Genomic DNA, 12,571 nt, shown 5'->3' with positions numbered 1-12,571 from the left:
TCTCTCGTATCCTATTAATAGGTCCTCTTCTAAATAGGTTAGGTCTTCGCAACTTAGGCGACTTCTACATTATTATCCGTTCCGCTTTTATATATAGAGTCCTTTTTAACCGTAGCACTACGGGAGAGTATCTTTGTTAGTATAGGGTTCTTACTAGCTTTGCGACAGGCGTCTTCCTATATAAAGGCTAGGTCCCAGTCCCTAATATCCTACTTATAGGTAGGATCCGCCTCTATAGCTAATATCCTATAGTTAGTTTGGATCTCTTTAATAAAGGAGGGTAATTTTAGTTTATTCTTTAGCTAAATAAGCTGCCTTTATCGTATGTTTAGCCAGATATTAAAATAGGATATCTATTTCCGACTAAGGATTATATTATAGGAACCTAGGTCTAAGATATAGAAGGGTATACTATATAGGCGTCGTCTATTAAGAGAAATATATAACTTTAATATATAGGTAACCGGCTTACCGGCTTAGCTGTTATAGCCTTTTACTTAAATAGGTTTCTCTAGCTAGGTGGCTTTTATATTTAGGAACCTAGTAATATTAGTTATATAGGCAGTATCTATAAAGGCAAAGCTATTTACTTTAGTGTTAATAAGGGCGGTTGTGTTAACTCTATATATATTTTAAGATACTATATATAGAACCGTAAAGTGTTTTCCACCTATTAACTGACTTAGATTAATCTCTTTAAGGTTAATAGGGTACCCTAAAGGGGAGTCTTTTCCTAGGGTTCTTCTTTTCCCAACTTATCGGACGTTTCTCCTTTCTCCATCTCCTTAATATCGCCTATATCTTTTAGCTCCAGGTAAAACAAAGTAAAGTGTCTGTCTTTTCCGCAGTTAAAGCATGTGGCCGTAGCAGGGTCAATCGGGGTGTTACGGTGGGTATTAGTTGGGGGCGTAGCACGCTGTTAATTGGGAGAGGCCCGCTAAAGGGCAGTTATACCTACCTTAGGTATAGGGGTGCTTTCTACTAGTTTTCTAGTGCCAGCCCCAGCGGGTATAATTATCGGTTTTTAATCGCTGCGGGATTTCTTCTACTAATTAGTATGGGTATTAATTCGCCGTAGTTCTAAATCTAATAACAGACATTAGGCTATAAGTCTTTAGTAGGTTAGTAGGTTATCTAGGGCTACTATAATCTTCTCTTATAATTAAACCGTTAGTTTATTATATAGGTCTAATTAGTAGTTTTTAAGGGGGACCTAGCCTTCGCCTGCTAGGTATAGGAATTAGGTCTAGAACTTAGTAAAGAATTAGTTTAGTCTTATTATTAGGCGATTATAGTTATACCTAGCGTCGCGTACTTTATTCAGGTTTACATAGATAGCCGCTAGGTGCTATAGTATCTTATTAACAGATATAAACTAAATAGGTAACTTGTCCTCGAACTTAGCTTAGAGGTGCTTTTAGGTATCCCTAGTAGTTTAACTAAAGAGGTAAAGTATCTTAGCTTCTTTAGAAAGGAAATAGTTATAATTAACGCGGAGCTTTCCTCGTATTTAAATCCTCCAATTCTTAAAGGTAGGGTCTATCCTGTTAAATAGTAGTTGGGGGTTAGGGAGCTTAACGGACTTCAATTACTTCGTTATCGTTTCCGTACTCCCTAGTATATTATCCTTAGTTAAGTAAATAGGTTAACTAGGACTTCTAAAAGGGGGAGCTAAGCTGCTTTAAAGAGCTATAAGGCTGTCTAGGATCTCTTATAGGGTCTCCTATATGCTTTAAGCTTAGAGACGGTCGGCTTCTTAATTGGCCGTCAGGGCACGAATCTGCTTATATACGTCTATAATGTCATTATTATCTTTAATTTTAGATCCCAATTGAATCTTGTGTTCTTCTTAGGTTAGGGCAGCTCTTTTAGATAAGCTCGCTTTAGGTGCTATTATTAGCTTCTTAGGGTTTATCGGAATCGTATAATTCGGTTTTAATTCCGGGGGGTATAGGTCCAGTCCTATCTAGCTCGCAAAGTAGGGTATTATTAAAGCCTTCGCAGGCAGTATAGAGTTGTTTTAATATCTAAGTATAGCGCGTCGACGCGTCGTTATAGACGAAGATCTTCTCTTTTTTAGGGGTGGGATATTATTAAGGCCTTCCCAGGTAGTGTAAGGAGAGCTTAGTATAATGTAACGGCTCGCATAAATGCCTCTAAACCGAAGCTTATGGATTGCTATTTAGTAAAGATACTAAGCTAAGGAGAAGAAGAAGGAGAATCGTTTAGGGGCAGTAGGTAGATATATCGCGAGGGCCGCCAAGGCGCTAGTGGTAAGCGAGCTAATAGCGATTTTCTATACCGGGTATGGAAAATCCTAATTGGTTAAATGTGGTAGGTAACGCGTACTAGCACCGTTATAGATAGGCTAATAGCCTTACTAATTATAAAGCATACGCGTATAGCTGCTTTTAGTTTATATAGGAGCTAGAATCCTTAGGGGCAGTATATTAATTATATATAAGTATTATAGTATGGCTCTTATATAGTAAGGATATAGTATTTCTCTAGGTTTAGACTATCTAGTAAAGGCCTTATAAGACGGTAGTTTATATTGCCGCAGTTATACTATATAATAGATAGGTAGCAGACCCCTAGTAAGGGTCCTTCGCCTCTTTTTTATTCCTTATTTCTTCTATTTCTACTTTCTTTAGGATATTTAGAACTTCTATCTCTTATGTCTATACCCTAGTTACTACTTATTTTATATAAAGCTTTCTATTTCCGTATCTTATATTCCTACTAGCGCTTCTATATCTAAATCTATTATTATCTCTAGTTCCTCCCCTATTCTTACTAGCTAGCTATATACCCTTAGTAGGTCGGCTATAAATAATATATTTACCGCGTTAAATCTAATTCTTAATTATCCTAGTCTTAAGCTTACTATAGCTATCTATAGGGGTCTTTTTACAGGGCGTCCTCTCCCTTATGTCCCCTATAACCTTTATATTCCTATATAGTCTAGTAATATCGCGTAGCGCCGCTTCTAGCCCGTTAAGGCTTAGGATAGCTAGCCTAGCCCCCTAGTACTAAAGGTAGAAAACGCTAAAAAGGCACCTACGTCCCCCTAGCTTATTACCTATTATTTTTATTTATATAACCTAGCATACAGTTATTCCCGTAGCTGTTAAGCCCTTACCTTCCGCCTCCTATATTTAATATAGTCTTCTCTCTCCTACGCCTTATGTGTGCTTCGGTGGTAGTTTATATATTTTATTTAGTCTTAATTTAAGTAGTATCTTATATTATAGGGGCCTATATAGTAGCCGCAGCATACCTATACTGCGCATGTGGATTAGGTATGTCCCTATTATATATAACGGTAGCATTATTCTAGGCGTAATCTATAGTTATAGAGCCTTGCGTTATATATAAGGCCATTTATAATTATTCCTTTTTAGATAAGGAGTTTTTACATTCCTGGTATATATATGCTAATAATAAGGGAGCTATATATTTAATCGGCGTCTCCCTAGCGAGTTTCTGGCGACCCTTATATCCTCTTATTATTCTTATTATTTACTTAGTTTACATTTTCCTATTAAAGCTATTAGATTTAGGTAATCTTAAGGCCTAGTATAAGGCGTTCTATATATTTTACTATCTCCTATATAGTTGCTATATTGTCCGCCTAGCATCCCTTTTCTACCCTAAGGCTTATAGAAACCGCTAGGACTTTAACTAGGTAGTCTTTATAGAGCACTTTTATACTAATACATTCTCCTAGCCTATCCCCTGCCCTTACGGCTTATTCCTTTACCTATTAGTCCTTTAGGGTAACTCTAATATTACCGCTTCTAAGGTGTTGGACTGCGACTATATTATAGACCTCTTTATTAAATCTTTATAAGGACTTCTGTTTCTAATTATCCCCTAAGCCCCTCTGCTTTTTCTATATTTGGTTATATTATAATTATATACCCAGTTATTATTTTAAGGGGGGTAGGTTCCCTATACTATAGAAGTGCGGCTATAGCGGCCTAGGTGCGGTTCGCCGGTAAGGGGGGTTTTTATTTATTTTTAATTTTACTTAGCTATTAGAGGATTTAATTAAGGGTTTACTAGAGGGGCGCCTAAGGTTTACTAGACTGGCGGAGCCATTCTACTAGCTATATTAGTTTATTATAGCTAATAGTTACTCCCCTATAATTCTAGATACTAGACGTATCTAGTAGGCTTTATATTTTATTAGATGCCTTCTTAATAGAGGTGTTTCTGCTTTATAGTATGGTATTCGCCCATCTTTGTTATAGAGGGCCGTTATTAGGCGTAGATCTAGCGGTTACGCGTAAGTGCGAGCCACCGTCGGTTAATATATGCCTTCCCTGCGATATATATATCTTAGGGGGATTCTTTAGGTGTTTTTCAGGGTTCTTTTTAGTTGGTTTTAGTCTTTTTGGGCCAGGTACAGTAAGAGCTCCGTCGGAATGCGAAATTTATCTATTGGAATTAGTATATTAAGTTTTTTTTAAAGATATATTTCTAGTATAAAATATTAATTTCCTCTATAAAAGTAAAGTATTTAAAAATAACCTATATACTTCTAAAAGGATAATAATTATACTTTATTATTAGCTAATATTAATAGTATTAAATAAAATAACTAAGATTTTTATTATTTTCCCTTTAATTAATAAACTAAGTACTCTTTTTAATAAAAAAGCCTTAAATAGTAATAGAGGGTAGGGGGGCGAGCAATGGGCGCCCCCTGATAACTCTACAGTAGTAGAGTAAAGTTTGCGATACTAGCGCGTCCGTAGGCTTATTACGGCAGCAGTGGTTCCCAAGGAGGTCAAAAAGTAAGGTAGTAGGAGCACCACAGGTGACTCGCNGGCGCCTCGCAGGCGAGTCCCAAAAGGCGGGGAGATGGATCACGGGGTTTTCTCAAATGGAGTTTTCTCCCCACATGTATATAAGGAGTAGTCCGCGTAGGCCCAATAGGGATCCGAATCGGACGTTAAGCAATGAATTATTATTAATAAAAAAGCCTTATAAATAATAATTATAAAAGAATAAAGTAATAATATTACTATTAAACTAAAGTATATAGTTTTTATATGGCTATAAGTATATTTTGATATAAAAGAGTATATTATTTATTATTTTTTAAGTAGTTTATATTTATATAGGAGATTAATATCTTATATTAAAAACACTTTTTATATAAAATAACTTTATATACCTATTATCGAAGCTATAAAATATTATATTAATATAGCCTGTGGTTGTTAAGTTATTTATACTTAAAGTTGCCTAAAAATCGCAATTTTGTATAGGAAAACCGTGCGTCAGGTGGGGCCGTGCGTCAGGTAGGGAGTCTCGGTAGCCTATAACTGCCTAAAGTTAAAATTATTTTTGCCAAAAAAAATCCGTTCTTAGGAATCCCAATATTACCTATAATGTCGTAATAAAAGCCAAAAATCCATTATTAATAGATCTAGTTCTTGCGATTATTTTAAGCCTACACGCAGGCCTAGACCTTACGTGGGTAGCTTTAACAATTTCATTGAAGATTGTATATAGCTCCCATATAAATAAGTCGCGTCGCTTAATAAAGTCTGGAAAGTCCCTCAGACCATAGAATCAACCCTTTGACGAAAAAGGTTAGCGATATCCGCTTGCGGATATACGCAAGTCCGCTAATTGATTCTACGGTCTGAGGTTGCTGAGGTGGGGCTGACGATGATGCTGACGATGATGCTGACGATGATGCTGGCGACGATAATTCGTAATTGCCACTCGGTCGACACCAAGTAGCTGCACGCTAACCACTAGAACTGAAGAGATTGCTATTTTTTTCATCATGGTCTTCCCATTTGGCATTTCGGTAGGGGACTTTATCTCTGGTATCGAGCTGGTTGCTACAATTATCGCTGCTTTGAAGGATAGCACGGGGTCGAGCGCCGAGTATAGTGAGCTCGTCCGAGAACTCGAAAACCTCGAGGCAGCATTAAAGCAAGTCCGAGATCTCGGGGTCGGCAGTGATTTTCAGAAGGCCGCACTTCGAAAAGCTGCAGCAGAGTGTAATCAGACGATTTCGAGCTTCTTATCCAGGATCTTGAAGTACCAGCCTTCGCTTCAACCGGGCGGTTCTTTGAAAAAATGGAAGGACGCGTTGCGGAAGGTTCAGTGGAGTCTATATACTAAAAAAGATGTGAGACGATTTCGGGCGGAGCTACAGGGCCATACTGCCGCGATACAAATCATGTTGATGCAGGTCATGCTGTATGGATCTCTCGAATTTCTTAGCTCTTGACAAGTAATTATTAACAACAGTAGGGGATCAACAATAGCTACGAATAACGCCACTGCTTCCACATTGATCCGTCTAGAGGCAAAAGTTGACTACCAGAAAACAATACAAGCTATCATCCTAAAATCTCTAGCTCGGTAAGAGATGTCTTCTTCGACTATGGGACTCTTACGCTAACATAATCTGTCAAGGTGTTGGACGGAATTCCAATCACTTATGACCATAATCATGTTTTCCAACCTTCAAATATATGAGGCTCTACTTGGGCTTTTGAGTCCTCGTCAAGTGGAATTCGACCAACCAGTCACCTTCGAGGATGCTCACGGAAGATTATTCCCTGTCCCAGTTCAATGGATAGATAGTTGGGAGGTATGGTATAAGACAGTGATCATTCGCGCATACGTACTGAACTTTGTATTTCTAGGATTTCGACACAATCCTAAAATTAAAGTTCAAGAGTGTTCCGGGTCTTCGCAAGATCGAAAACAGAGAGTATGTGCTACAGGATGCCTACCTGCATACAGACCTTGACCGGCGCAATCCATTCCAAACATACTTTCGACCAGGCCGCAGAGTCACGATGAGGATGGTTTTTGACGCGGGTTTCGGCAGGTCTGATGATGCCAGATATCTCCCGGAGCGCAAGGAGGCTGAGTGCAATGCACCGCTCGTCCAGGGGAACCTAATCCTACAGCCGCTAAGCAGAATTTTTTATTTCTCGCGATTCAGGGTCCTGGATAGGAATCTCGAGCTGCTAAACCTAGGCGGTACAGAAACAGGCATGATATCCTTGTTCAACTCTGTGCTGAAAGAATGCGGACGAAGGGCCGTAGGTTGGATGACGGGTTACATACAGCCTCCTGAGGTCAAGTATCTCCAAGCACCACCACACGTAAGACTGCATCCGCTCGAAAGCGTCACTACCACCTTCTATATCGACGGTGAGCTTTACTAAGATGCACGAACATCTTCCAGGCTGAGGTTAAGGCTTTACACTATTGATCCATTTTCTCTTGCAGAGACCAATCGATGAGCAAGATGCCGACCGTAAAAACCAGGTCAGAAAAAGAGGACTCGTGTGTAGATTGATCTACGAAGAAAATGAAGCTATATATACACGGTGGACGAGTCACAGGTACGTTTGATCTAGCCCTAATATATTCAATATCAACACGGCCTTATACTAATATTGAATATTGATAAGAGCACTGTGTAGCTCGTCCATCGTATATACAGGCATCCAATTGGACATAAATGCATAAATAAACTTGAACGTCCAAAGACCAAACCTTGATCCAAAGCATCCTGTTCCTATTCTACTGGGCCAATGACTGTCACATGTAATAATATCCTCAATCCCGAAGTACAGTACTCTTGCTCAACATCGTACAATAGTTTTAGGGCTGACAGGTATAGGATAGAACAAATACCAAAAAAATGACATGATCCTGAAAACCTACTCAAATTATAATCCTCAGTCTGCGGCCACATGTTATTTTGATCACAGCCGCTGAACTTCTCGTTTCCAGATACCGAGGTGTCGGCAGTGAAGCTAGTGGCGCTGGGATGGGCTGGTATCGGTTTGGATGGTGTCTCGGGTTACTATACGGTCGACGAGGCATTGTTCACGGTCGAAAGCAGCATGTGAGTTCCCTTCCTAGGAGCTGGATATGCGATGGGATTGTCAGCATGGTCTTTCCCGTCATGCCCTTGTAAACGGCTTCAAGCCGTGTAGCAAACAAAGGTTATAAGAGATTCTAGTAAATCTTTGAGTAGGCAAAGGTTTTGTCAAAGAAACTATAAAGCTGTTCCGCATATTTATCTGAGATGCCTCAATAGCTCGTTCGCAACGCTTAAGCCGATCACGCCTGGGGTTTTTATGCCAAGACCTCTGAAATTTAAGAGGTTGAAAAAGAAATCTATCGGAAAGGCTCCAGTTAATTAGAAGAGGAAAAGAATAAAAACATACAGCAGCGAGGATTCGCTAGTGGTCACCCACCTAACTACTGATTCGCCGGTTGAAGACTTAAGTATAGGGGAGCGGACGGGACCTTCTGTTTTCCTTCACCTGTGGCCGTATGTAAAGGAACAGCGTTTGAAGTGCAATTGTTAATTTGAAAGCTGCAGGTTGGGCCATGGTTCCTTTGAGTGTTTACCGCCTCATATTATCTAACTAAAGTGCTCGAAGTCGTGTATGTTTTATCTACTAAATGCGCGCAGCGATTTCCGTCTCAAGCAAGTGAAGAGTATACCATGCCTGAAAGCAGAGCAGAGCGCTGATACGCTCTTCTCTTGTTGATGAATTACATGTAGGTGAGCGGAAATATGTAACTCAAAGGAGATACCTCATGCTTTTGAAGAAGCAAATACAATGGTTACTCTACCAGCCCACCAGGCAAGCGCGGTGGTCCCTCAATTTCATATCCGTAGTGGCATTAATAAAGCCCACCTGAGCTCTTCCACCGTTACCACCATTTTCTCTTTCCACATATTTTTTCCTTTTAGGTACCGCGGAACAAGAACTGTAGATCCTCAGGGGTCAGTTTGTCCATGGCGACCTTATCGTTATTGATTGTGCCGCTGATCATGGCGGCTTTCTTCTCCTGCAGCAAGACCATGCGGCTCTCGACGCTGTCTTCGATGCACAGCCGGGTGATGACACAGGGACGCTTTTGTCCGATGCGGTGGCAGCGGTCAGCGGATTGCCATTCAGCGGCTGGATTCCACCATCTGTAGGACATATTAGCGAACGGCTCTGAAAGATATGATGCTAAGCAAAAAAGACTAAGGAACGGTAGGGTAACCATGAAAAAGACTTACGGATCCACAATGAAGACTCTCGAAGCCTCAGTAAGGTTGAGGGCAACACCACCCGCTTTAAGAGACACTAAGAACACTTCAACATCTGCGTTGTTCATGAAATACTCAATACTCTTCTGGCGCTGCGCAGGCGTCATACTGCCGTCTANCATGACTGTGTTAAACCCTGCACGGCGCAGACGCCATTCGATAAGCTGTAGCATCGACGTGAACTGACTGAAGACGATAGACTTGAGCGTTTGTTTCTTGCTTCGCAGCTTGTAGAGGTCATAGACCAACATCTCGATCTTAGTCGATGAAGTCCAGTTCTCCATCTTGATGCGGTTGATGATGGATGTCTTTTTCACAAGTTCCTCGTCCTGTTCGATATCTGGCTGCTCGAAATCTATGGTTAGTGGGATATGGCAACGAGGACAGTCAGCCGTGGTGCCTGAGCCTTCGCAAGACTGCACATAGCTTTTGACGCACGAGCGGCAGAACTCGTGATGGCATCGTGAACGGATGGCCTCTTCAGCAGGTTCATCGCAGATATTGCAGATGAGAACATTTTGACCACCCTGGGCGTGCTTTTTCAGTAGCAAGTCGGGGTGGTTAGCAACTTGGCGCATCTGCATGATGAGACCAAAGATGTTGGCGTAGTTGTTCAACATAACACCCTGGGCAACGTAGGTGTCGAATTTTCGCGATGAATTGGTCATAATGGAAGAAGAGAAATCACGCTCGATCTCGCAGAAGAATTCGTTGTGAATAACAACCTCTTTAGGTGGAAGTTCCTACAGACAAGTTAGTTCATGATTTAAAAACAGAGATAGCGGCAATTCACTCACCATTGAAGAAGTGTGATCACGTTTCATTCGTCGTAGCATAATACGAGCTGTGATCATATGTAGTTTTGAGAGGGCATCCTCCCGAAGTTCAGGATCATCACCGGTGATTGGGTTGAGTAATTCCTGGTTGAACACCGATATGTGTTCAGCGCCGCTGTGTTTACAAGCAACGCACATATGATCATCGTCTAGCTTCCAGTGGAGCTGTTCGCAATCGCAGGATCGACAAAAATAGTCAGCAAAAGGTCGGACTTCAAGGAACCGTAAGAGAGAGAAGAACTCCCCAATGCGGTTTTGAACTGGTGTGCCGGACAAGCACCACTTATAGCTTCCTCTCAAAGCAAAGCAAGCCTTGGCCACACCGGTGGTGCGTTGCTTGATACTGTGAGCTTCATCGAGAATGAGGCGGTGATATTTGATTGCATGTAGAGGCGATGCTTCCTTTACAATGTCTTCGCCACGGGACCAGCCTTTGGTTTCCTTCCGATACAGGGATTCCAAGCTGTTGTAGGAGACCATAATCACGTCATACTTCTTCAGTTCTTTAACGGTCATGTTCTTGACCTTCGAGTTCTGACCATGATACACAAGGACGTTCAGCTTTCCGTCGGTGTATTCGCGGATCTCGTTCGACCATTGCATGAGAGCAACAGGGGGCACGACGACTAATGTTGGATCTTTCGCTGGATAATCTGACATGATTAGAGAGACGGCTTGAATGGTCTTGCCCATACCCATCTCATCGCCAAGAAGGCCTCCTTTGTACTGAGTCTTCTCCTGCCTGGTCATCCAGCTCAGCCCTTCTAGCTGGAACGACTTGAGTTTGCGGGTAATAGCTGTAGGCTGTTCAGCCTTTTGAACCTCGAGGACTGGAACGACTTCAAGAGTTTTCCACATCGTCTGAAGCTTCGGATGGGCTTCTTCAAGTCTATCACGGTTCATTGCTCGCTTCCTCTCCCAGCGGTCTTGAATATGAGCATATTTCCTCTGTCTTTTAGTCGTGTCCGCTTTATTCTTCCTTCTCTTTCTAGTTTCACGAGCTAGCTTTGCGGAGCGCGCATTAGATATGAAGTCCACAGCCGAAGCTGGTGCTGAGTTAGAACCAGACGTAAGGCTCATGAGAAGTGTGTCATCTTCACTCTCGCCTTCGATGCTGAGGGCGGACTCATCTTCAAGGTCAAAGTCATCGTCTGAATCTGGGACGGAACTCAGGGCCGAGAGATCATTATCAAGTTCTGCAATTGCTTTTCGAGCGCTTGAACCTGCTGGTCGAGTCGGAAGGCGCCGGCCTAGTGAAGTCGCTGGACCTTTCCCTTTGGCTTTGGAAGAACTTGCGGACGGCTTCTTTGGCTTGGCGAAGTAGCTGGACGATGCCCCAGATATGGCGGGAGATAAGTCATCTCCTCCCGATGGATCAGTATGGTCTACAGGTTCGTATGAGTTGAAGCCTGACCTGATACGCTTCGTACTTGAACCGCCGTATTCCTCCTCTTGAAGTACCCTCGCTAGCCGAGCGTCAGCAGAGGTATCCATTGTTTCATCCTGATCGTCTTCATCTGTGTCCTCGATGGCAAGGCGGGACCTCTTACGCTTACCAGCAGCGCCAGGTGTCAGTCCTGGAGCCTGAGTACTGATAGAGGATCGAGTTTTGCGACGATACAATGTTGCCGGTGTAGTCGAGATACTGGTGCCAGGTGTCTCATACTCGGTGGAGTCATCTACGAACGCAGAGTCGATTGATGATAGAGAAGAAGGGCTTTCAGCCGAAAAGCCATTTGCGACAGGTAGCCTTCGTTTCGTATTGTTCGTGGAAGGAGCCATTTTTGCTGTTATGACGACTTCTTTCAAAAGTCTTCGAGATGCTGATATGCTTCGTGGTGGATCGTTGGATGAGTCGTCTTCAATGTCGGTACTGTTTGGGATCGAAATGCGGGATGCTCTCGTTCGTAGCCTTGGAGTTGACAAAAAGGCAGAACTTTGATCGGCGGCCTTGATGGCTGTCGCCGAAATCTCATCTAGTTCAGCTGTTAAATGGTCAGCAAAGCGAAGGTGGTTGAAAAGAAACCGCGAATGAAGATAGGCCGGGCGGCTTGACACGAGATGTTGGCATACAAGAGAATCGTTTGGCGTTGCGGGCGGGTCGGGTGGGTCGTCGCTTCATGGCTGCAGGTGGTTTGCCTAAAGACCTTCAAGAAATTGATTTGGGGGATGGATTGGCGAGCATGGCTGCAGGTGGTTTGCCTAAAGACCTTCAAGAAATTGATTTGGGGGATGGATTGGCAAGTGAAGACAATGTTCAAGCAGGGTAAACTTAAGGCAAATGGGCCTCGGGATCTAATCGAGAGGAGTGTGAAGACAGGTCTTACGAGGTCAAAGTCTTGTGTGGAAGCGGGATAAAGCCCACCCCTGACTTCGCTTTGGTCGCGCGCCGTCGGTGGAAGTGCGCGCTACTGGACAGGATTGATCCTCGCGTCTGCACTGGTGGTGGCAAATGAAGTAATGAACAACTTTGAAGAAGTGCCGGAGTAGAGTTTTATGGCGTTTGAGTGGCCCGTTCTGCCATCTACAAAGGAAGAGCGCGGCAAGATCTGGAGGGGAAAAGGCTTTGATCAACTTTTTCCTATGGTAGGCAGCCGCGTCTTCACGTGACCACTTTAGAATAAGAAAT

At 42.5% G+C, this 12,571-nt stretch overlaps 2 protein-coding genes across 2 annotated transcripts; one reads left to right on the top strand and one right to left on the bottom strand.

The window, feature by feature from the left end:
* Positions 1 to 5,806: 5,806 nt before the first annotated feature.
* K441DRAFT_583090 (uncharacterized protein) lies at positions 5,807 to 7,211 on the top strand (the record flags this gene model as incomplete). Its single annotated transcript, XM_067644485.1, has 4 exons — positions 5,807 to 6,228; positions 6,283 to 6,393; positions 6,448 to 6,625; positions 6,681 to 7,211. 4 exons carry the CDS (start codon positions 5,807 to 5,809, stop codon positions 7,209 to 7,211), a joined length of 1,242 nt encoding a protein of 413 aa, XP_067499221.1.
* Positions 7,212 to 8,386: 1,175 nt separating this feature from the next.
* K441DRAFT_708177 (uncharacterized protein) lies at positions 8,387 to 12,452 on the bottom strand. The gene is made up of 5 exons (XM_067653760.1): positions 12,153 to 12,452; positions 12,016 to 12,089; positions 9,904 to 11,927; positions 9,077 to 9,849; positions 8,387 to 8,986 (listed from the first exon to the last, which is right to left on the bottom strand). Exons 2-5 carry the CDS (start codon positions 12,062 to 12,064, stop codon positions 8,758 to 8,760), a joined length of 3,075 nt encoding a protein of 1,024 aa, XP_067499220.1. The 5' UTR covers positions 12,065 to 12,089; positions 12,153 to 12,452; the 3' UTR covers positions 8,387 to 8,757.
* Between the last annotated feature and the right edge of the window lie 119 nt (positions 12,453 to 12,571).

This window comes from Cenococcum geophilum, assembly GCF_001692895.1.
Source record: "Cenococcum geophilum 1.58 unplaced genomic scaffold K441scaffold_54, whole genome shotgun sequence".
Classification (NCBI taxonomy): domain Eukaryota; kingdom Fungi; phylum Ascomycota; class Dothideomycetes; order Gloniales; family Gloniaceae; genus Cenococcum; species Cenococcum geophilum.
Note: the sequence above shows the minus strand (reverse complement) of the source record. Positions and strands in the feature narration are given on the sequence as shown.